Genomic DNA, 24,047 nt, shown 5'->3' on the forward strand with positions numbered 1-24,047 from the left:
CAAGGATGCAGCAAAATTTTCCAAAAGATGCAAATATAAATGATGTTTTAATAAATAAATAAAAAAATATAAAATAAATAAAAATAACAATCAACCCCTGGGAAATTTAAGTGCCTGAAGTTGCAGAAACATCCATATACGGAAAGCCAGTGACGCCCAGCACAAATCAATACAGCGTTATCATGCACTCTGATCAGGGAGCAGATCGATGTTGCTACATCATACGGGCTGATCAGGTATCGGCTTCACGGAAGGGTGGCCAGATCAAATGACATAATAAAAACACAGCCCACTGACTGGCCCTCAAACGAAGTAAATATGAAACCGACATGAGAATTCAAATCTGAGTTGAAAGCACGCGGGGGCGGGTGTGCTGCAATCGATGTTTGGGTGATATCGAGTGTTTGCATCATCAGGGATGACTGTCGGAACGCATGCGGCGCAGACTGCGTGATTGTGGGCGTGATGTGGCTTCCTGCGGTGAGTCTTGACAGGTTCGGCAGACAGCGTTCACAGCTGTTCGCAGCGCACATTATGCCCTCTCAATCACTCTGAGTGGAGGACTTTCACTTCTAAGGCAATTAAAGTTGGTAAAAGTTGGAATGCTCAATCATTGCTGCTGCGTGGTGCAGGTTTGGCTGGAGAGCTTTGGAAATTAGCAGGCAGATGTTGTTATCACACCATTTTGTGGATGAAAAAATGCACCTTTCTCCATTGATAGCCATTCAAAAGTAGACATGTAAAGGTGCAGTCACATTTACCTTTGTTCATGAATTTTTGTGCTTGAAAACCAGTCATTAATATAGGAATCCATGTGATTGGGAATTTCGAGTGAGGGCGCAAGATTCCTCACACAAATTAAGTTGGTCACGTGAATTTGCCATGTTGAGCAACAGAAAGTTACTTGGTTTGAAAGTGACTTCTATGTGAGCTGTGCTTCATCCATTGCTACACCACTGACAATAAACAATGGACCTTTTTGTGACCGCAACCTAATACAAGTGTGTGCTCATACTCTAACATATTATGTTACTTATATAAAAAAGGGGAAAAATAAATAAAAATAAAATAATCTACAGCAAGCTTGGGTATCTTAAGGTGTACAAGTTTTGTATAAAACGACCAGACAGGACTGTTGTAACACAGATATTTGCTTCCCATTTCCGTCTGTGGGTTTGATGGGGTCCAATGGCGCATTCTCCGTTTCCTCGTGACACCCCTTCGCCGCGCCATACAAATGAATCCAGCTCGGCTTCGTCCCGCTCGGATTAAACTGCTGTCAGAAGAGAGAAGGGCTGACAAATCTCCCTCCTACAGCCGGCAGCACGCCACACATTTCAATTACCGCACGTTTCCCCCATCGCTCCGTCTGTCCCCACCTCAGCGGCAAAGAGAGGCGCTGTGGAGACATACTCCACCTGCACGCAGACGCTATGCGCTATTGATACCCCCTTACAACATGATGGCATAAATTCTTGAAAGCCAAATGTTCAGAATGCCTGTGTACAATAAGGTCGAGGTGAGTTTTAATGCAACGTAGAATCGCATCACATTCTGTTGAACTGGACATGGTGAATGCTGACATCTGTTTCTCTCAAGAATAAAGATGGTAGGATACAGTGATACAGTGTCCTAGTAACCCAGTGCTAGCAACACTGGGTTATTATAGTCAACTAAAATTAAAACCATAAAAAAATTGTTACTTAAATTTAACTGAAATAAAATAAATTAATAAAAAAAAACTTAAACTTATTTTATTTCTTCTAGTTCTCATTTTCATTTAGGGATTTTGTACATTTGTAATCAAAATGACTAAAACTTTAAAATTAAAATAAATAAAAAAACGAATTCAAAATATTAATGAAAACTATAATACTGTAGTATCTCAATAATATGCAGTTAGCTGTCAGTTCTGACATTTTTCTTGAGCAAAAGACAGTAAGAGTGACGGATAATGAGGAGTGTATTACGTGAAGAATAAAGAGCACTAAATACATCCTAGGTAATTTACATTTACATTTAGTCATTTAGCAGAAATTACATTATCAACTAAATTAAACTAAATTAAATTACAATTACATCCTAGGTAATTTAAAGCTGAAATTATTTTGTTGTTAATATGCTTTCTTCTATCACATTTTAATATGCAGAGGCAACTATAACTAAACCTGTAGGTTGAGTTCTTCAAAGTGTAAACACTGTGGAGATTTCAAAACATCTTTGTTTAAGAATTCTGACAAGCTTGACACAGCAACAGCTCAACCAATGACATGAGTTTGGGGCTGTTTGTCTGGCCAATCAAAGATGAGGGGAGTGTTTAAAGGAAACCTGCTTGAAAACAAACATCATTTTTGCAATTCTGTAATGCTAGTGTGCAGAAATGACACATTTCACCTTTTAACCAAAAGTCCTTTTCTTAATCAAATAAAAATTTAGACAAAAAAGCTTTTTTTTGTGAAAAATGTGACCTACTGCAGGCGGAGACCAACCCAGGTCTGTCTGGACTCTAATTAGGGCTTGTTTCTGCTTCACAGGAGCCCTGGTCACTGCTGACAACTAGCCCTTCAGACAGAAATGTTTTCCTGCCATTGTTAAGATGTTTTTGTCAGATAAGACAGACTCAGTAAAGCATAAAGGAGAAGACCATGACCAACCCTGTCTTTCATACTTAGCCCTGATTGGTTGCTTTACGTTTGTGACATCAAAGCCGTGTTCATTGGATCCTGTGTGTGTTTAATGGACTCATCCTGCTGTGCTTTAAAGTGAACTGGATGAAAACCCGAGGTGTTTTTTCCCATGAAACAGCTTCTCAGTATGTGTAATGTAGGACATTATCTTTTCCAGCTCTTGCTATTTTGAGAAAGATTAAAGATAAGCTAAACCAGTTTTTTCCATTTTAATCTCAGACAGAGTTTTACAGCTCTACGGTCACTCACTGTTCAGCAATGATGTAGCCGTTTTCTTGTGGGGTGCACTGGATTCCCGCTACCTGCACGTTGTTGACCATGTCTGAGAAGGACAGACCCAGGTTCACACCACGGATGGTCACTCTGGTGCCCCCTTCTGGTGGTCCGGCCACTGGGGTCACCTGAAATGAGAGAGGAAGAGTCAGTGATTCATTAAGTGATTGATTCATTTAGTGAATCATTCAGTCAGTCATTTTTTTTGAAAAACTTGAATATTTTGCTATAAAGTAAAAATATATTATACACCACCATTCAAAAGTTTGGGGTTTAAATATTATTCTAATTTAAAATAACTGTTTTCTATCTTAATATATTTTAAAATGTAATTTAATTCTGTAATGGCAAAGCTGAATGTTCAGCAGCCATTATGCTACTTTAGTGTCACATGATCCTTCAGAAATATTCTGAAATGGTATTAAAAAATGTTTTTATTATTAATGTTGAAAACAGGTGTGAAGCTTAATATTTTTGTAGAAACCGTGATCCTTTTTTCAGTGTTCTAAATAGAAAGTTTAGAATAACAGAATTTATTTCAAATAAAAATATTTTGCAATATTGCAAATGTATCTACTGTCACTTTTAATCAATTTAATGCATCTATGCTGAACAAAAGTATTTCTTTTCATACTTTTTTGAATGCTAGTGTATATATAACTCATACTAGTTTGGAATGACATGAGGGTGAGTAAATGATGACAGAAGATTCAGTTTTGGGTGAACTATCACTTTAAAGATTGAACATTTGAAATGTTTTAATGCAAAAACATCAGGAAAGACACAAATATATACCTGCATAACACACAGAGACATAATTAAGTAAGTTAACACGCATAAGCCTTAACTAATTAAAGGTCTCCAAATGAACCTTTTAAAAGGCTTCCTTTTAAAGATAATTGTTCCTTGCATTGTGTTTCACTTTAATAGCACCAAATTAGATATCAGTAAAACTCATTGTAGCAACTTCCTATCCTATTAAAGTTGCAAAGTACACTGAACAAAATTATAAATGCAACACTTTTGTTTTTGCCCCCATTTTTCATGAGCTGAACTCAAAGATCTAAAAATTCTCCAGTCAAGACTGCAGCAGATCTGCATGCTGTTGCCACAGGCAATAAATATATCACAAGGCCATTTTAGCCCTAGCCTTATGTACTCTCATAAAATACAATATGGGCACTCAGCGTGACCTTGGCTCTGGGTGCCAAAAAGCCTTCTGTGCTGTTAAAGCCCAAGAGAAGCTGAGCCCTGGACCCTCTCCAGATCCAAATATCACTGAGAGAGAGAGAGAGAGACAGGGCGACGGACAGAAGGCCACATGCACAGTTCAGCCATACACAATCAATAAAGCATTTGTTTTCAGTCATGTGGAAGAAAAAACCAACATGATCAAAGCAAGAGCATCTTCTAAGTGTGCCTGTTTACTGATCTGAGAGCAGTGTGGTGCAGGAAGTGAACTAGATCCTGCAGTCGCTCAACAGGAGGAGTGTGACGGTGAGAGTTTAGGGGACATTAATTGGTTGGGACGTAAAGTAAGTGTGTCACTACTAGTGAACCTTAGGGTGGAAGTTTATGAATCTTTTATTGCTTCTTAGACAAGACTGGAACAATAAGAGAAAGAATGGAATGCTATATATATTCATATCAGTACGAGTCAGCATCAGACTGACTATATCTAAGACAAACTAACTACAGAAAACTAAATAAACTTCTGAAATAATACAGACCTGATACCAGAACACAATGTGGATATGATTTATGCATGTATATACTGTATTCTACTTTAAAAAAGCATAAATGTTACAATTACATGACTTCATGTTAAATAGAGCACAAAACATTTATTTAGCATATTTAATCTACTGTTATGTAATAGATTTCAGCAGTATATTTAAATAATTATACATGGGAAAAAAAGGTTTTATATTACTTTTGTCGCATACTGCACATTTGGACAAACAAGTTTGTGTTTCTTGTGAAATGCAAAAATAAAATAAAATAATGTATGTAAAAAAATGAAATAATAAAAATAAAAATAATATTATTATTAAAATAATAATATAATATAATATAAAAATTAAAACGGTATAGCTTAAAAAAAAAGTATAATCTGGACTTCATCTACATTAAACACTGTGAGGTTATGTATTTAAACATTTATGCATTCTTCATGGTATTCATTTTTTAAAATAGTATGCAGTATATACTGTAAACCACAGAAAGCAGTACCACTATTCAACTCCAAACATATTCACATCTTCTTTACAGATTACATATATATCCTTACAGACATACTCTTATTATTTATGCTCTAAATAATAAAACAATCAAGTAAATAAATGACTTGATAATGAAAGGATGGTGGAGTGTACATTGGCGGCAGTGCTTTCATCTGTAGATTAAATCTCATCAGCTCATGTGATAATAGTCTGGGCGTCAGATTCCAGCTTCACCCCGAGTGCGGTGCTGTTCTGACTAGCCATTACAGACATCAAATGGGCTTTATTCATAGAGCATAAATATCTCTCGCACTGACTCAATACTTCAAAGTCTCGTCCACCCACTCAGAGGTGAAAGCGCTGCCTTGTTTGACCCAGAAGTCGGCCTCCTCCACCACACAGCTACTGGTTCCAGAGCTACAATTTGTGCACGTCTGCAATTTCACCATCATTACAAAAGTGACTGTCTGGATTCCAGCCACCGAATGACAATGTAGACTTCTTGAGAAGATCTTCAGAGTTCTCATGGGTTGTTTGGCTTTGAGTTATACGGACACATGCACACAGACACAATCCCAGCCACGGGCCAGTGTCATGTCTTAAGAGTGTCTCAGGGACAAACAGGAAGTCTCTTCATTCTTAATGCTTGCTTTTCAAAAAAAAGCAGAAGTCTGGATGCTCCTTACCTAACATGCACCTGGGCATCATGTTCTCTTGCAGGTAAAAACTGTTATTGTGCGCTGCAGACGGTTTGGAATGGTTCTTTCATTAAGTAATGCAGAATGCTTAACACCAGCATGTTCAAGTCTAAATGGGATGCATTTCCTGTCCTCAGAGGGTTTTCACGCACTCAATTGCTGTGTATAATTAGGAAGCTGTAATGAAAGTGTGCAGCGGGAGGACGAAAGGTGTGATTTGTTCCTGGGATTGGAGTCTTTTCAGCTGATTCAAGCACGTCCTAAATTCACACTGAGATGCAATTTATGGGCTTGATAAAACTCAGCTTATGACTTGTTTCTTGCTGCATAAACTGCACACTAAACACTTTATTTGCTCTTAAATGTCCCCGTGGTTGGCTGCGATAAAGCCTGAAAAGGGAGGGGAAAAGAAAAGAGGGCCTTGGTTTGAACTTCAGCCAAGAAAGCGAGTGTTTAAGCAAAGAAAGCAAGGAATAAGGGACTTGAAAGTGGTGCATCCGGTTTAAAATTGGAGTTTGTGGTTGAGTGAGTCGAGCTGAATGCTCTTCTGTAAATAGACATGTGACTTTGTGGAAAGGCTGTGTTGTACTAGACAAGCGTTGTAGCTCTGATGGGAGAGAAGGTTCTATCAGGCTCAATATGATTTATTCATGATGATTTTCATCGTGGATGGTCTCTCTCCCTGTCAGTGTCGAGCTGTGTGCACCAGTGTGTATGTGTATTTAGGACATTATTTCCTGAGGCTTTGGTCCATGTTTTGAAACAAATTCATGGATGGTTGCAACTGCATTTCTACATGGCCCGTGACATTCGCTGACCGGGAGATCCTTGCCCCCCAAATCCCAACTATATATAAATAGTCTATATTAGATTTTGAATATTAAGCTATATTACACGTATTTTAAATTTGTGTCGTATTTATAAAAAGTAATAATCAGTAATAATCAATTACCCAAAAACAACTCAAAACCAAAACATCAATACTGATATAAAACTGCATTAAATGTCCAAAGTTCAAAAAGATTTTCATGGCTGATCCAAGATCAGTTCTGTGAAGCATGAACTGACACCAACCTTTTCCATGACTGAGCTACTAAGGAGAGGCTCAGAGACCATCTGAAGCAAAGAGTGACGTCAAGACCAGCTTCAAGTTCATCCACATTCATTTGATGCTGAACCCTCGGCTTTCACTGAGGACTTAAGCCTCATTAATATTAATGATTCTTTAGAGGAGGGATAGAGTGCTGCTTAATAGAAGCGTTAATCATTCATGACTGTCATTTTCTTGTAGGCAGATCTCGCTAATGTCTATGTATTTGCACAAATCAGCTTACGAATGTCTATATTCAGACAAAAACACACAGGAAATAACATAACTAAATTAAGAACAAAAGACAATCGTGGAAACAACTGCTTGGCAGAGCCTCTGTTAAACAACCTTAGTAAAAATAATAAAAAAATAAATAAAAACAAAATACAAAAATAAGATAAAATACAAAAACAGCGCAATTTAACAAAAATAAATACATTATGAAGTTGTCATTAAATAAAAGCCTTTCAGCTAAAGGTATAACATAAATTGTGCAACAAACATAAATGCATACACACACACACACACACACACACCAATACACCAATAATGCTCCGTCAACAACAGAAGCTGTTCATAACCTTAATTTGCCCATTTATCCTGAATGAAAACAGACAGGAGGAAGTCATAACCTTTACTTTTTAATTGGTTGGTGTGCACATGGGGCAACAGCTTGTGATATGCAGACTGAAAACAGCCACATGAATCAATGAATTCCATGAATCAGGTACTTTAAACACAGAGCACTGGTGCGTTACCTAAACTAATTAAACATCATGTCTTCCCTCATTCTCCCAGCAGACACACACACACACACACACACACCTCTCACAGTATGCCATCAACATTTCAACATTGTGTTAATTACAAGAAAACGTGAGATATTGGCAGCTAAAGTGAGTACGACTGACGATGAGAGTGGCAGAGAAGCTGAGACAGAGAGAGAGATATTACTCGCGATATACATAGCTCACATTTCTCTGAGAGTCTATGAATAGCAGAATCAATAAAGAGCTCAGTCAGACTACAGAGTAGAAATATGTGAGGATGGAGACTCCTCCACACAACTCTGTGTGTGTGTTCATTTGTCTGAATTATGAATGATGTAGAATACATATTTGTATTGTATACTTTCATCAGAAAAGCATTTACTCCAGTCTTCTCTTCAGTGTCGCATGATCCTTCAGAAATCATTCTAATATGTTGATTTGGTGCTCAAGAAACATTTTTATTATTGTGCTGCTAAATACTTTAGAGGAAACAGTGTTGCATTTTTTTCAGGATTCTTTGATGAATAGAAAATTCCAAAAACAGCATTTATTTGAAACCGAAATGTCTTTACTGCCACTTTTGATCAATTTAATGCGTTCTTGCTGATTAAAGTAAACAAAAATTCTACTGACCCCAAACTTTTTAACTGTAGTATACATATATGGATATATATACAGTCATATATATAATATTCAGTGTATGAAACTTGAAAAACATAAACAGAGGTCTGCGTGAGAATATCTGTTAGGAAAAATATATATAATGTAAAATAAAATTTTGCTTTTCTTATACATTTATATGAAACATACATATAAATATATTATAAATAATTGTTTTTTAATTATATTAAAAATAGTTTATTTTCTGTATATATAATTTTAGAGATCTCTGGAACACTTCACTCTGATTGGTCAATTGTGGCATTCAACATTCAAATATTGGACAGCTGACTGTACATTATCTATATGATATATTTCTGCCATATGTGTCCCAAATGAAATCAAGTATTACAGAAAAACAGAGCGAGGCCTGTATAGTATATGGGACCCACCTCAGTGATTCGAGGGTTGGTGCACTTGACGTTTGTGCTGGCGAGGTGAAGCCAGCGGCTGGTGTAGGGGTTGGACATGGGACAGTGCTGGCGTAGGGTACAGCGGCCCTCCATACTGCACCAACCACACTGGAACTTCCTCTCGGCCTTCAAACACACGCCGCAGCTGTCCCTCTGAGCGCCACACTTATACAGGTGCACTGTGGCATACAAGTAGAAATTAGTAAAGTGTTTTTAAATGAATGCTGCAATAAGGTTTTTGTTTGGTGTAAAAAGTTACAAGTTTTGATAAAGTTTTTTGACTTAGGTTGACCTATCTGAGCTATTGATGTATCAAGGCTGATGAAATCATGAAGCTCAGCACAACTGTGATGCTTAAGAGGTTTTGCTAAGCATGAGAAAAGTAGCTTCAGACTTTCATTTTTCTATAAAACCATGGAACGAATAATAATCAATCCGATCAGCCACCTCAAATTATACTTAGGGCAGAATGATTCTGGGAGAATCAGACAGGTTCCAGAGTTTTGGCTTATAAACACATTATTTTCATGGGTTTCTTTATGTGTTACCTTTGATGTTCTCAGGATTGTCAATGATGAAGTTTCCATTCCACACCACTGAGAAATCCACCGGCAGCTCACTGATCCTCATCCCTTCATACAGATACTGCAGTGAGACGAAGAGATGGAAAGAGGTTACAACATTTTCCTGACAGTGTAAACGCTGAGATAATGTAAAGTTTATGAAATTTAGTCTTTGCCTTTGTCAATTATTGATTACAACATGCAGCCAAAAAGTGAACGAATAAACAGCAGAGTACACAAGCAAATAACACGAGAGAGAAAAAGAGAGCAAAAGAGAGGTGGTTTGACTGTATTAGTGCTCTTATTGAGTTACTCCAGACTTGCATCATCAGTCTGAGCAATAAGGAAGACTTTCAACACACAGCTTGGACACTGAGCTCCAATCGCCTTCATCTCTACTTACATTGTGTGTGTGTGTATATTCATTTGAAAGATAATGACAAAAAGAGAGTGAAAAGTGGCGGTAGAAAAGTAAAATATCTTACATTTAATGCACTTTAAGTATCAACTTTGTAAGTATCAACTTAATTTTTCCTTAGGACCAACAAATGGCAAGTGTTGATGTACATTAAGAGTACTGTGTTTTAAAAACATGTAAACAGTGTAGCTCAAATCTTTTAGGTTTAGAAAGAATCCAATGAGAAATGTTTCAGCTCTTATTGAGACTTAATATCTTGGCAAATATGAGCTCAATTTGAGATGTCTTCTGAAACTCACATCATTGAGCCAGTAAGTATAGCTCAGATGATTTGGTCTGGGAAGAATTGTATAAGAAATGTTTGAGGTCATATTAAAATCTTGAACTTTCGATTGCACACTTGTTCCCATTTCCTGGCAAATCTGAGCACAGTTTGAGACACTGTTGAGATCTCTTATGAAACTCAGGAGTCTTTCTTATGAGAAAAAAACATGAGACTTAAGCATAGGTCTCAGTTTGTTCTCAATAAAATCGAATTGATGTCTAAGAGAAATAATTGAGATAAAATGAGATTTCATTATGACCTTTCGCATGAGTACACATGCAAACCCAAACATACCGAGCTGTTCTGGCACTGTACGCTGGAGCTGTTGAATCTGAGCGCCGTAACTCTATGACTGACTCCTTGTATGTGTAACACACACTCGTAGCCGCGCTGACCCGACTGAGGTTGTGGAAGGTTCCGAGCTTTTAGTGTGATGGGCTTCACCTCCCCCGCCGGGATCAGGATCTCCTCAGAGCGGACCAGTTGAGGACAGTCCTAAAGGAGTGAAGGGAGTGAGAGGTGAACAGATAGTCAAGACAAACACGTGCAAACACATAGAATACTAAACCATTCAAGTGTACTCAGCAGAGAACATGAAAGCTGAATTGAAAGAGCCTTATAGAAACATACAGTGTACTGAAGTGTGTGCAAGAAATGAACACACTTCAGCTTCAGTTCCCACACACGCTTCCCCATGATCACATACACACACACACACACACACACACACACACAGCGAAACCTTAGGTGCTCTTTAAAAGCAGGTTGAAGTGTTACTCTCTAAAAGCTGTGTGTGGAGATGATGTGCACTAGTAGGTCAGCCTGTGAGAGGTGTCCCTAGTGTTTCTCTAATACCACACTTAGTTACACACACACACACACACACACACACACACACTTTAAAATGAAGCTAAAAACACAGTTACATACTATATGTAAATAGGCAAGTGCAATGCAGGCATGCAGTCCTGTTGAAAAATAAATTAAAATAATAAAAAGATACACTTTCAGATAAACTATAGAACAAAATAAATAAATTACGAAGGCATCAATTAAGCAAATGTTGCATCTTTCACTTAATTATAACTTAATTTGTGCAACAAACAAATACACACACACTTTAAAATGAAGCTAAAAACACAGTTACATACTATATGTAAATAGGCAAGTGCAATGCAGGCATGCAGTCCTGTTGAAAAATAAATTAAAATAATAAAAAGATACACTTTCAGATAAACTATAGAACAAAATAAATAAATTACGAAGGCATCAATTAAGCAAATGTTGCATCTTTCACTTAATTATAACTTAATTTGTGCAACAAACAAATAAACAGTTGTTTTACTTAAATGTATAAAGTGTCAGATTTAAAAAAAAATAAAATACAATAAAATAAATTAGTGCTATTAACAAGAAGAAATAAATTATGAAGGCAACATTAATTAAACAAATGTTGCATCTTTCACTTAAAAGTATAAATTAATTTGTACAACAAATACGTTGTTTAATTTATATATACTTGAAGTTGTTAAAATAAATATAAAATAAATAAATGTTTTATTTATATATAGGAAAATTGTCTTCCTTTTACAGAAAATTGTTTTTTAATTAAAATGTTTCTTTTATTTATTAACCACTATTGCCCTTGAAGATTTCCACACAACCTTTTGTTCTATTTAGCTAATTTCTTGGACAGCAATTTTCTCCCTAAAGTATAAGGTTAACACACACACACACAAAGGCATACACAAACGCATATGTACTCAAACATACACTTACATGCAAGCCTGCACACACAAAAATGCAAATGCACATGTACACACACACACACACACACACACCATGACTGATGGTGCACCGTAAGGAGTTTTTTCCTGTGTAAGTGTGTATTTATTTTGTGCATATGGCTGTGTGTTAATAAGTGGGAAGTCTGTGTGTGCTGCGAGGGAGAATATTCCGGATATCGACTGCTAATTGCTCGCTGTGAGAGGGTGAGCAAGTGTGTTTACCACCTGACAGGGTGTAATGTAGCACATTGATCAGCTGAACACCTGCAAATGCACACACACACGCACGCACACACGCATGCTCTCTAGCGAGGCGACCGTCGACTTCACACACACTTTTTCAGCAGCTATTATTGGAAGCTCTTCCCCAGAGGTTTGTGATCCTGTAGATTTGCTACTGAGAGACTCTAACCTCAACACACAGTTTGTGTATGTGTTTGTGTGTGTACCTCAGAGGCGTTGACGCGTCCCTCCTGGAAAGAGCAGCTGGAGGGGTCGTGGGTGCAGAGGTTTCTGTACTTGCACCAGTGGCAGCGGAAAGAACTGGTCACACAGGAAAGACACCTAAACAGATGGAAAGAGCGAGAATAAAGTATTATTACCACTCAGATGATGTCCCTGATTTATGATCCAAAGCCCTTTTTTGAGGGTACTGTGAAAGTAGTCAGCATAAAACGTAGCTCTGGGTTTTAGATTAGCAATGGGGAGCAGGTTGTGCCTTTGAGACCAGCACTGCTGTGTCCTTGACCTTTGCGGCTTAATGCTGAATAAATTAAAAGTGTGCTGTAAAAATTTGCATGTGCCACTGAAACCCACTGCGCTGTGCCACTGAAACCCACATACAGATGTACTGCGGCTCTGCAAAGGTTAGAACTCAGACGTACTATTATCACTGGTATTGAGACATACAGACTTTATTAAGACATATAGTCGTGCCGTGATATATGATTTGCATTAGGACTACATTGTCTGTGAGTGAGACAGTGGACTGCCTGAGTGAATATGGAATGATCTTAAAGAAAATGAGACGCAATCTAACTCTAATTGCAATAATTATAATACTAAGTATTCTAATAGTTAGTGAGAGTAATTGTGTTTTATAGTCCTTCTAGAAAGAAAAGTCTAGTCTATAAGTTAAATGGACATTTAGAAGAGAGCCTGTTTACATCAAGTCCAATGCTGCTAACCAAAGTAACTAGTTTTGCCTTTGATAATACTTGTGTTAACTGTAGCCCAAAAAGAAAATGGTTTGCATTCTCAAAATAAATAAAATAAAATGTATTATATATTATTTATAATATTTATATCCTGCAAGTATAATGCTATTTTATATTATTCTGAATATTGGAAAATGTTGAATATCACAATATGAAAATTGTTGAAGATTTATATACAGTACATATAAGTACAAAATATTTTGAAACATTTTATGCACCAAAACATTTTGCATTAGGACCAATACAGAACTTATGACTCTGATTTCAACATCTGAACAACAACAACAATCTAGCCAAGGCAGTATAAAATATTCTGAAACTTAATTTTCAATTAAACATGGATCATAACATGATATTTACACAATCGTGTAAAGGAGTTCGCAATCCACTTAAGGGAAATGGAATGTTATTTAATTTACAGATATAGTGAAGTGTTTGAATGCACAGCTATTTTTGGTTGTTATTCAGCCATTCACGGTATGTTAATTGCGAGCACCGTCTCACGGGAACAACGTGAGGTTAAGTGTTTCATTTAAGGCCAAAATTGACATAAACCAGGGTTGTGATCTTGTATCGCTTCACTTCCTGTGCGCCATCTCTATTTAGTTGTATAATCAGTATTCCAGTATGCAGTAGGCAAACAATGAGAGAATACAGCCATACATTACGAGCATGTGTGTTTGCATGTCTCAGTGTGCGTGCCTGCAGCGGTAAGCTCTCTATTCATCATTTATATGCAGATGAGCACAGCTTACAAGAAAGAGCACGTCCAGAATCCATAATACCAACACGTTCCAATAAACACTTACATCAGTCCCTCCAATTCAGAAGCAAAGCCATGCTAGGGCGAGCAGGCTTTGCTCTATTTGTAGAGGACCATGTCATATATTTGATGTTGAGGAATCTTGGAGATGCTTCTAGAGCTATAAACCTCTACAGCTCTTTGGCGTCCAAGAGTTTGTGTTTTCTGCTTGATGGTTAAATTATGCAGAAGGATTTATGCTAAAATATTCATCAGAGCCGGCTTGCCATTGGGCCACTGTGTTCAGATGGGCCAACCGGATTGGGTGGTGAGATTCATACAGCAATCGCGAGCTAAAAACCGATATACCACGGTGTACTTAATCACTCTGTTGGGAACTCAAGATAAATTAGAGCATTTCACAACTTTTGAAGAGAAAGGGAGAGTGGGAGGAAATTTGGTAAGGCTAAATGTGCCAGAAACTGAGCCAGGTTGAACACACAAGGAGGGGCCATTCTGCCTCAGATTACCCATAATCCCCTGTGGCACTGGCACAGAGGGCCAACAGAGCTCGGTGTGAGGTCTTCCACACGCAAGGGGTGCGTGTTCAGAGGGACTGGATACAGAGGGTTTGTTTGATTAGTTCCAGATCTATCAGATGCTCGGGTGACACTGCCGTGATAGAGCGAGGAAGTGTCGGGAATGGGGAGGGGAGCGAGTTTTTTGGCGCCAACCAATCAGCGCCCTTGGAAGCTACCTCTTCCTGAGCGTTTTAGAAAGCTTCCAGCTACTGGGGGGGCTCTGTGATCTCCTGCATCGAGCAGCATCTGTTCTCCGCAGAAGGCACGCATATGAAAGGTGGTTACAAACGCACACGAGAGGCTAGGAATATACGCTAAAGCACACATAAACACGCACAAGAGGGGAGTTTGGAGGCGCGGAGTGAACAAAGACACAAAGCTCGCTCAGACACAAGCGGTTGTTTATCAGTGGGCCTCCTGGAGAGTTGAGATGCAGTCGAACTCGCTCCTCTCTGATCAGCCATCACAGCAGATGAAGTGGAATTGAACTGTGACAGACAGCGATGCCTCCAGCCGGAGTGCCAAACCCACAGCACTCTTAGATTCAGCAATTCAGACATCTCAGCCTCGACACACTTGAGAAATGTTAAGCAATCAGCTAGCATTTGCCATAATGGATTCTTTTTATAGCCATGAGGCTTTCGCCAGTTACGGAAAAGTGCAGCCTGGGAGGGACGTGACACTGGCGTCCTGCAAAAAACGATTTGGAGAGTTCAAACTCGCTGTGAGAATCTGGTGCGCTGCCAGACGCAGCCTTGATAAACTCTTTGAATATTATCAAACGCCTGTGGGCCCGAAACATTCAGTTTTTCCGTGCTGCGTAACACTTTTGAAACATTCACAGCGTGCGGAGTGAGCTGGCTGAGTGCTGTGACACAACGCTGACACTCTACGACACAGGAAGTGAGAGAAATATCAGCAGGGTTGCGTATGTGGGATGAATAGCCTACATCATAAAGACAAATATCACAGCAACGCGCCCCTGGGTAGATGGTATGACACATCGTATATCTCATGATGTATCAGAAAAAGAATTCAGATTGAGTCGTAACGAGTTATGCAATCAAAAACAACCCTATGTAGTGTCAAGCAATTTAACCAAAGCCAGTTTATTTTCTAAAGACACATTCCTGGACTTTTTGTGTGACAGATTCACTTGTGAATGCTATTCCAAGAAAATAATTGTTTATCTTGAAAATCTTTAATAAAAATTCATATTAATCTTAATTATAACTTTGAATAAAAACAACTTGCTCTTCCTCTGAAACAACTTTCCTTTTCTGCTGGTGTCTGTACACCAGCAGAACTGTATGAGGCTTTCGCCAGTTACGGAAAAGTGCAGCCTGGGAGGGATGTGACACTGGTGTCCTGCAAAATATGATTTGGAGAGTTCAAACTCACTGCGAGAATCTGGTGCGGCGCCAGACTCAGCCTTGATAAGCTCTTTGAATATCATCAAAACGCCCGTGGGCCCGAAACATTCACAGTTTTTCTGTATTGCATAACACTTTTGAAACAATCACAGCGTGTGGAGTGAGCTGGTTGAGCGCTGTGACACAACGCTGATACTCTATGATACAGGAAGTGAGAGAAATATCAGCAGGGCTGCGTATGTGGGACGAATACATCATAAAGACAAATATCACAGCAACGCGGACCAGTCTGAAAAGAGAGCAAGAGAGTAAGAGTTGAGAACATTTCTGCCACATCGCATTCTGCTGTGTTTGGTTTGCCACCCTTTTTTCAGCTTGCTTCATGCTCAAGCTGTCTTCTGATTAATACTTGGCATTCCTCGCATCGTATTCTTACAGTCAAGTGGAGCCTCGAGCAGCTCTGCAGTGCGTGGCATCCAAACCAATATGAGCATATTTGGCTTTTTTTTTTGTGTTGAGACATGCTATTGTCACACAAAACACAGCTGAGCCCTGCTGTTAATGTGAAACAGGCCCGCGGGCGGCAGCATCGATGTAATGGCGGCGGAGCGGCTGGCAGCGCCGCAGAACACCAGCCAGGCCAATCCCGTTTGGCAGGGTGGCTGCGTGGAGAATGCCGATCGGCGTTCAGACCAAACGCTTGCGCTCGATAAGCAGCCAGCTCTTCAAACTCAAATAAGCACGAGCTCCATCCCAAACAGGCAGCGATTCAGCTAGCATACAATGTGTGGGAGTCAGCCGTGACCCGAAAGCACCACTTCCTCTTCTCTTGCCTCCTTCCCACCTGTTTCCGCTCCTCGTAACAGGGATGAACGGACTGAAAGGTAAAAGCTGGCTTTTTAAACATGTTTTTGCAGCATATGCCAAGGACAATAACTGGCATGCAATTCCCAAACGCCCAACCGTCTCGTGCCTTGCAGCTATTGGAAATAAACTAGGAATAGGATTGACCACACCCACCACTCAATGAGTACGTTTACATGGACAACAATAATCCGATTTTAACACGATTAAGACAATACTCTGATTAAGAATCTACCATGTAAACAGAGATTTTTGATGACCTTAATCCGGCTAAAGTCATATTCGAAGTAAACAGAAATTGAATTAAGACATGTGGAGTATTCCTATTTTAGTCGCATTATTGATGTGCAGTGTAGACATGTACACACCTTAATCACACTATTACCTGTACATGGCATCATCACGAAGACGGAACTATATGTTTACACGTGAAATTACGGAGGGGACGTCGGATGGCGTCACGCGGGGACGTAATGACGTGTGCCATTAATCGAACTATGTACTATAACATGTAAAACGGGAACATGAAAGGAATATTCTAAAAGCAACTCATGTAAACACCATAATCATAATATTGGCTTATTTAGAATAAGGTAAATAATTAGATTACTGATGTCCATATAAACGTAGTCAATGAATGGGTATTTCCACACATGATCGATGCTCATATGTTCCTATTAGGGATGGGCGATACCTCTTATTTTATTTTCGATCCGATACCGATATTTTCAAGCCCAGTATCTATATCGATACCGATACCTATAAACTAAACTGATCTTTTAAATTATTAAAAGAATATATTCAGTAATTATACTCACTTAATATTAGATTTTAAAGCCATGTTTTTTAACATTTCATAGACCTTTTTTGTTTACACTGTCAGAAATAAAATATACTATAATTGTATTTTAGCCCTTTACTGGGGCAGTAACCTCAAAGGTGCAACTATACCCCTAAAAGGGAGCATATTAGTACCATACAAGTATGCATGCTTTAAGGGTAGATAAGTTTCAAAGGTCCACCTTTTAGGGTACCTCATGAAAAATAAACATGGTGTTACATAAGTACTAAAATGTATTATTATTATTGTTATTACCATGGCAAATTTGTGGTTACTGCAGTTTCACTAAAAATACTGTGGTAAACAGTGGTTACAGTAATAAAACCATGGTTATTTTTTGTAAAAGGCTTCCAGGCTGTTGTACCCCTAAAGGCGAAACTTTAGCATATTTTTTTTTCTGACAGATTTATTAACAGCAATTACAGAACATAACACAATCCATCTGAACTTTTAACAACCAGTTTAAATAAATTTACTTGCACAAACTAGCCAATTCAAAATAAATATTACATGTACACAAAAGTTTGGGGCCAATAAGATTTTGTAATATTTTTTTAAGTCTCATGCTCAGGAAGACTGCACTTATTTGAACAAACAAACAAACAAACAGCAAAAGCGCAATAGTGTGAAATATAATATCTATTTTAATATATTTTAAAATGTAATTTAAAATGCATCTGTGATCCTATCGAGCCCGATTCAGCTAAGAGAGAAGCGGCAAATATGAGGCACCGAGGGATTAGATGACATTTACCTGAGGGAAGCCACTGATTGGATAACGTTCCCCCCAACAAGTGCATGGGGGTTGTGGGTAAACAGAGCTGTCATTTACTGTGGGCTGGGAGGGGATTATTGTGATTCAGATAATCACAACCAACTTCTGCCGCATATGCGGCCATCTGCTTCCCAACAGAGGTTAGACGGGAAGCACATGTAGAAATTTATCCATAGACGATTGTTAGCTTTTAAAAAAAATCAGTGTAATCTTGCTGTATAAGCGTTGCCAACAAACTGAATGCATATACAGTTACAGCATGCGGGTTTCTGTGGAACAGGATCCTCTACTTTTGGTTTTCCACACTGCGAACCGATTCCTGATTATATTCATAACCACAGATGACTCTAAACCTGATTGTTGATCAGCGTTCGGGAAGAACTCTCTCCCTTGAGCTATTATGGGTAGGGAGAGGGCAGAGGGCTCGTCACCTGTAATGGGCTTAAGTGTGTCTGAGAGCACGCCTGTAGCCCTGGGGCCGACCTGGGGTCGGTGTAGGCTCATTAGAGCCACAGTTGTACGTGGCTGGTGGGATCGATGGTGTGGCTTGAGTGTGAGTGCAGGCGGCACCGCTGAATGAAGCCCTCATTAGAAAGCGAGGCTGCTGGGTACGCTAGGGAGGGTCTATTAATAGAGCATCTATACAAGAGAATAGAGATCACCTCCCTGAGGGGAACAGGTAGACGGATGGATAAAGAAAAAACAAAAGAGATGCCAATTGATAGGGAAAGTTGAGTACATGGAGAGCAGGAGATATCAGAATTAAATCTATAAAATAGTGCATCAGTTTTAGTTTGAATAGTCTAGTATGAATAAATACCTTGATCTGTGGGGATGATGGGAACATCTTTAGCAGCAGGAGAAGTGCAGAGAATTTGATTCCCATCTACTCTGCCCTCAACCTCCGTCAGGTTCCCGAAGGAGCATGTGATTCCAGCAGAAAGATCCGGAACATCTGTCACTTTCACCAGCAGCTAGACCGAGGAAAGAAATCAGATTAGAACTGGAGTTTTCATAATTAAATAAAATAGTCAGAATTACTTTATACTATTGAGAGCCTTTATTGTAATGCATCTAGATATAGAAATTTACATTTTTTATTTTTATTAAATTATATATTTTTATTTATATAATAATAATAATCATAATTACAATTGTAATAATTTATGTAGTAATGTATATTACTACATATCACATATCACGTCACTTTTATATATAGAAGAAATTATATATATAAAATTATAGAGAGTGGGTAGGATGAGTACCACCGTCTCATGTCTGAACCATGAGTGCTATTCACCAAGCTATGGCTCTGAAAGAAGCTATTTATTACTGATCAAATAACCTCAGTCTTCTCACATGGGCAAAGTTCATTCGGCAGCACGCAGCAGATGGTCTCACCGCATAACAACAGCATAAACTCCAGCCATCATTATAGACTTAACCTTATAAAGACTCCTGCTCAAAGAGGGCATTTGACATTCCATCCGTTCTTTCTATAGCTTTGGACTACATCTCCTGCATTTCACACGAATGCTCTTGCACATCTTCTCAAAGCACACATGGCCCTCGGAAGTCATTCTCTGGGGGACCGGTGACACACAGGACGGAGCGCACAGGCTATAAATACACACATTTCACATGCAGGCTGGTCTTCTCGCCACTGAAGAAGAGGACAATTATTACTGTGACATTTGTTAAGATTGCTTGGTTAATTTTTTATTTTTACCACATCGTTTTCAAAAGTTCTAGCTATCATGTGGATCTTCTTAGGTTATGTACATTCAGCCCATCTCATTGAGTTCTCTTTTGAAATTTCCAACATCTATATACCATCTAATTACTTCAAAACCACAGGGATGTTCCTTTCTGCACTCTTTAGGCTAGTGCACTGAGAGCGACAGCTACAGAATTGCTAATTAGCCGACTTGTTATTCGTTGTAGATACATAGGCTGTACTCAAACATCAAGACAAGGCATTGTTTGCGGTTAGCGCGGTCTATAAAGCATTGTCTGACCATAACAACATTGACGAGGCGTGATTGGTGTCTATGTTTAGCCTTTGCTCCTTTCATTGCGTGTTAGCTTTTTTTTTTTCATTTCTCTTCGCAATGTGCAGGGAGGGTTAATTGTTGCTAGCATTTCTAATAAAGGTAATTTGATTGTTTTTGCTGCTCTTCATGCTCCTCCGGCGCCCATGCAGATGGGTTTTGTTGTCATGGTGATGGTTTGTCATGGATGTCATGTTGTCGAGCGCTACGGCATGACAGAAACATCTAATTTAGAGCCGGATGCCTCATTATCTTAATTAGGTAGCTGTGATACAGAGACTCTTTCAATTATCTGGACATCACAATTTTTTCTTGACTTCCTGGGGAAGTTTAACCAAGGTGAATACCTTCATACTTCCTGGTATGCCAGAGATAGTACTTTTTTTGCTTGGTTAAAAATTGGTTTGCTAAAAATAATGCCCAAAACAAGAGTCTTAGCCCTGAATCAATGTCTCTGTCTTCTTGAACGCAACTCCTACTCTGGCCCACACGCTTAGTTGACATCTCACCCACACAAATACCATTCCCAAAGGTCTCTCTTTCTAGATCTCTCGCGCTTCAAGCCCTCCCACACAGTGCACGCTTTCCAAACCCAAAACTGTTTATCTAGACATCGCACTGAAAACTAATTCATGCTAATTTTTTTGCTAGAAGGAATTCGTGCTCCTGTATTTAGTCAACATCACCTCGAGGTTGTTAAGGTGTTTGTGTTCTTGTGAGTCAAGGTTATAAATGGTATGCGAGGTGTCTCACCGGAACGCTGGGTTCAGACACGGCGATGCTGTCTGGGTACACTGTGGCTTTCACACACTGGTTCAGCGTGGCGGCGAAACGGTACGGCTCATTTGCACGCTCGCAACGATCCCTTTGAGAACATCTAGAAGAGAGAGGGAGTGCATAGTAGTTAGTTGTGAAAATATTGGGACAACCACAAAGATTGATGCTTATTAATTTGGCAGACACTGCCAAATTACAGACCATTCAAAGCAAATATATTTATTAGTATATGTGTTCCCTGGGAATCAGTAGAAGATAACCCTTCTCTCAGCACATATCAAGTTAATGAATGCATAACGAACCAATAAACAATAATAAAATGAATTTATGTGGAATATTCACTAGATATTCTTTCATCATTTATCCACCCTCATGTCAAATCAAAATAACGGTTATTTCTAAAACACATTAAAAAACAACAGGTTGATGCAAAGTGCTGTACAATTACATAACACATACAAAAATATATACAGCATAATAATAACTCCAAAAATGAGGAAAGAGACTATAAAACTGATAAAAAAAGGAGCCTGTGGACTCAATTCCAAGCTTTCTGAAGCCTAGTAAAAAAAAGCAAAACTGAAGCAAAACTTAATTTAATTTAAATCATTATTTGTTGAAAGTATTCTCTGCCAGAGTTTTCAGATCTCACTCAATTCACGAATGTTGCATTAAAACGTGCCATGCTAGATTTGATGTCTATGACAAGACACACCAATGATGTTTGATACCATGAAGTTAAATCTGGCACACTAAATAAGAACAAAAGAGATTTCAGAACTATAAAAGAGGGTAAGATTTCATATTTTTGCAGTTCAACAGTCCTCATTATGAAAAAGAGCACTCTGGACTCTTCTCCAATGTCACTATTTTTCTTTGGAGGAAAGAAAAACATGGATTTTTGACACAATGGTGAATAAAAGATCTGTAACTGTAAAAACTGTAATATTATGAAACATTTTTACAATTTAAAATAACTGTTTTCTATTTTAATATATTTTAAAATTTAATTTATTGATCACAAGTGTATCTCTTTTACTTTTAAGTGTGATTCATTTTCACAGAAGCTACATGAGCGTCACTGCTGACTGTAGCTGCTGTCCTTGGTGCTGAACACTTTCATACCATCACTCTCCCTAAACAGAGCAATCAGTAACTTCTAATTCCAGACCAGCTGATCAGACATCACATGACTAAAGCTGTCATTAATGTCACAACCCAACAATGTTCATGCCTTAGACGTGTATAATTCCAGAATATGTCCTCTTATTTCTCTCAAAGTGTTTTGACTTAGTGGAAAGCACTGACGGACAGGAAAATGCCTTTTTTTGATGCTAAATTACCTTTTTTTTGTTGCATTTACACATAGACTAACAGAAACTACTATGGTTGATTCATCCTACAGTTATAAATCTCACTGTTCTTCGGCAAATCTGAGGGTTGTTATTTTTACTTTTCACACCACACTCATTCAACCTGTCACTTGGTTTTGACTCAGCCTCCCTCTCTCTTTGCTCCTCTATCTCTGACAAAGAGCGTGTAGGCGGGGGGGGGTTACACTTAATGTGCTTTCAGATGTCCGGGACAGCTTGTGCATACTTCACTGTCTGAAAACGTGGGTGTGGGTTTGTCTGCACGAGTGTGTGCATCTCTCCGAACCACCAAATCCAGGCACCAGGTTTGATTTTGGAGGAGGAAGTGGGTGTACTCGGGATGCTGCATTGCCATGGCACCAGGAGACGGCCATTATAATATGTGTGTACATGTAAGTGTGTGCACTTAGTGGGCAACCTCTTCTCTCTCTTTCATTAAATGAAGTGTGTGTGTTCCCTGTACACATCATTGTGTCTCCAGAGGGGTTTATTCTGCCTCTCGACAGCCCTGGTCCTCTAAAGAGCTGAATGAAATGCTTAGAGAGCTGCATACATATACACATCAAAGAAAATGCCTGAACACACAAGCACACACATACTGTACAATATGATTCATATTCTCTTCAAGGTTTCTTGCACCAAAAGTTGGTGTTTTAGTTTGACATTTTTCGCCTCCTTAGAATTAAACAGGTTGTTTTAGCAACTGCAGGCCAACCTTTAATATGCAAATGAGCTGTTATGATTGACTAAACTCTTTGCAGTGACATACTGAAAACTGAAAGCTATTGACATACTGCTGTTAATTATGAATAAGTGTTGATATTTAAATGTGGTAGTAATATGTTAAAGGTTGTGTGTTTGACAAGCTTTAAGATTTATGAATGACCTGTTTTCAGTGTGCATGTGTGTGTGTGTGTGTGAGAGAGAGAGAAATAGGAGGGTAGTGGTAGTGGTGGGTTAACCTTTGGGTTCTTCTCTACCATCTGCTTTTACCCCTGTGCACCAGCCAGGCAATTACAGCATCTTTTCTCCTCCTTACACACTCAACATACACACTCAACCCTGACGAGAAGAGACAGACGACAGGAAAAGATTTTCCCTTGTTTCTTTCCTGCTTTCTTACCAGTGTCGCCAAAACATAATGCAAGGTGTGTGGTGAGACACCTGATTAAGCAAAGCTCTGAGGGAGGAGAAGACGGGACGTTTTACAGATGAATCTGAGAAGAAAGTGGGAGTGTTGTGAACTCCTCCCTGGGAGGGTTCAGATGAGATGGAGAAGAGAACAGAAGGGTCATGATGAGATGATATAATGAGATAAAAAGCGAAGAGAAAAGTTGAGATGAGATGAAAAGAGAAGAGAAAAGACGAGATAAGATGAAAAGGGAAGGGTCGAAATGAGACAAAAAGAGAGAAGTTGAGATGAGGAGAGGAGAGCAGACAGGACAAGATTTGAGGTGAGACAACTAGAGAGACGAGATAAGATAAGAAGAGTCCAAAACCCAAAACCATTTGTAAATCAATCACTCATCTCTGTACTGCCCCAGTAT

General features: G+C 38.8%; 2 protein-coding genes across 2 annotated transcripts in view; both read right to left on the reverse strand.

Moving 5' to 3' along the window:
* LOC107756353 (plexin-A2-like) overlaps nt 1-13,719 on the reverse strand; it is a 15,234-nt gene extending 1,515 nt beyond the window's left edge. Inside the window, exons 1-6 of the mRNA XM_016573401.1 lie at nt 13,706-13,719; nt 12,356-12,470; nt 10,414-10,614; nt 9,362-9,458; nt 8,793-8,992; nt 2,937-3,088 (exon numbers count right to left, since the gene is read on the reverse strand). Of these exons, the coding sequence (XP_016428887.1) occupies nt 2,937-3,088; nt 8,793-8,992; nt 9,362-9,458; nt 10,414-10,614; nt 12,356-12,470; nt 13,706-13,719 (779 nt within the window). The remainder of the gene's footprint in view (nt 1-2,936; nt 3,089-8,792; nt 8,993-9,361; nt 9,459-10,413; nt 10,615-12,355; nt 12,471-13,705) is intronic.
* Nucleotides 13,720-16,613: 2,894 nt separating this feature from the next.
* LOC107756354 (plexin-A2-like) overlaps nt 16,614-24,047 on the reverse strand; it is a 50,205-nt gene continuing 42,771 nt past the window's right edge. The window contains exons 3-5 of the mRNA XM_016573402.1: nt 21,104-21,227; nt 19,120-19,273; nt 16,614-16,696 (exon numbers count right to left, since the gene is read on the reverse strand). Coding sequence (XP_016428888.1) covers nt 16,614-16,696; nt 19,120-19,273; nt 21,104-21,227 — 361 coding nt within the window. The remainder of the gene's footprint in view (nt 16,697-19,119; nt 19,274-21,103; nt 21,228-24,047) is intronic.

Source organism: Sinocyclocheilus rhinocerous, unplaced genomic scaffold (assembly GCF_001515625.1).
Source record: "Sinocyclocheilus rhinocerous isolate Xijiao unplaced genomic scaffold, SAMN03320098_v1.1 scaffold712, whole genome shotgun sequence".
NCBI lineage: Eukaryota > Metazoa > Chordata > Actinopteri > Cypriniformes > Cyprinidae > Sinocyclocheilus > Sinocyclocheilus rhinocerous.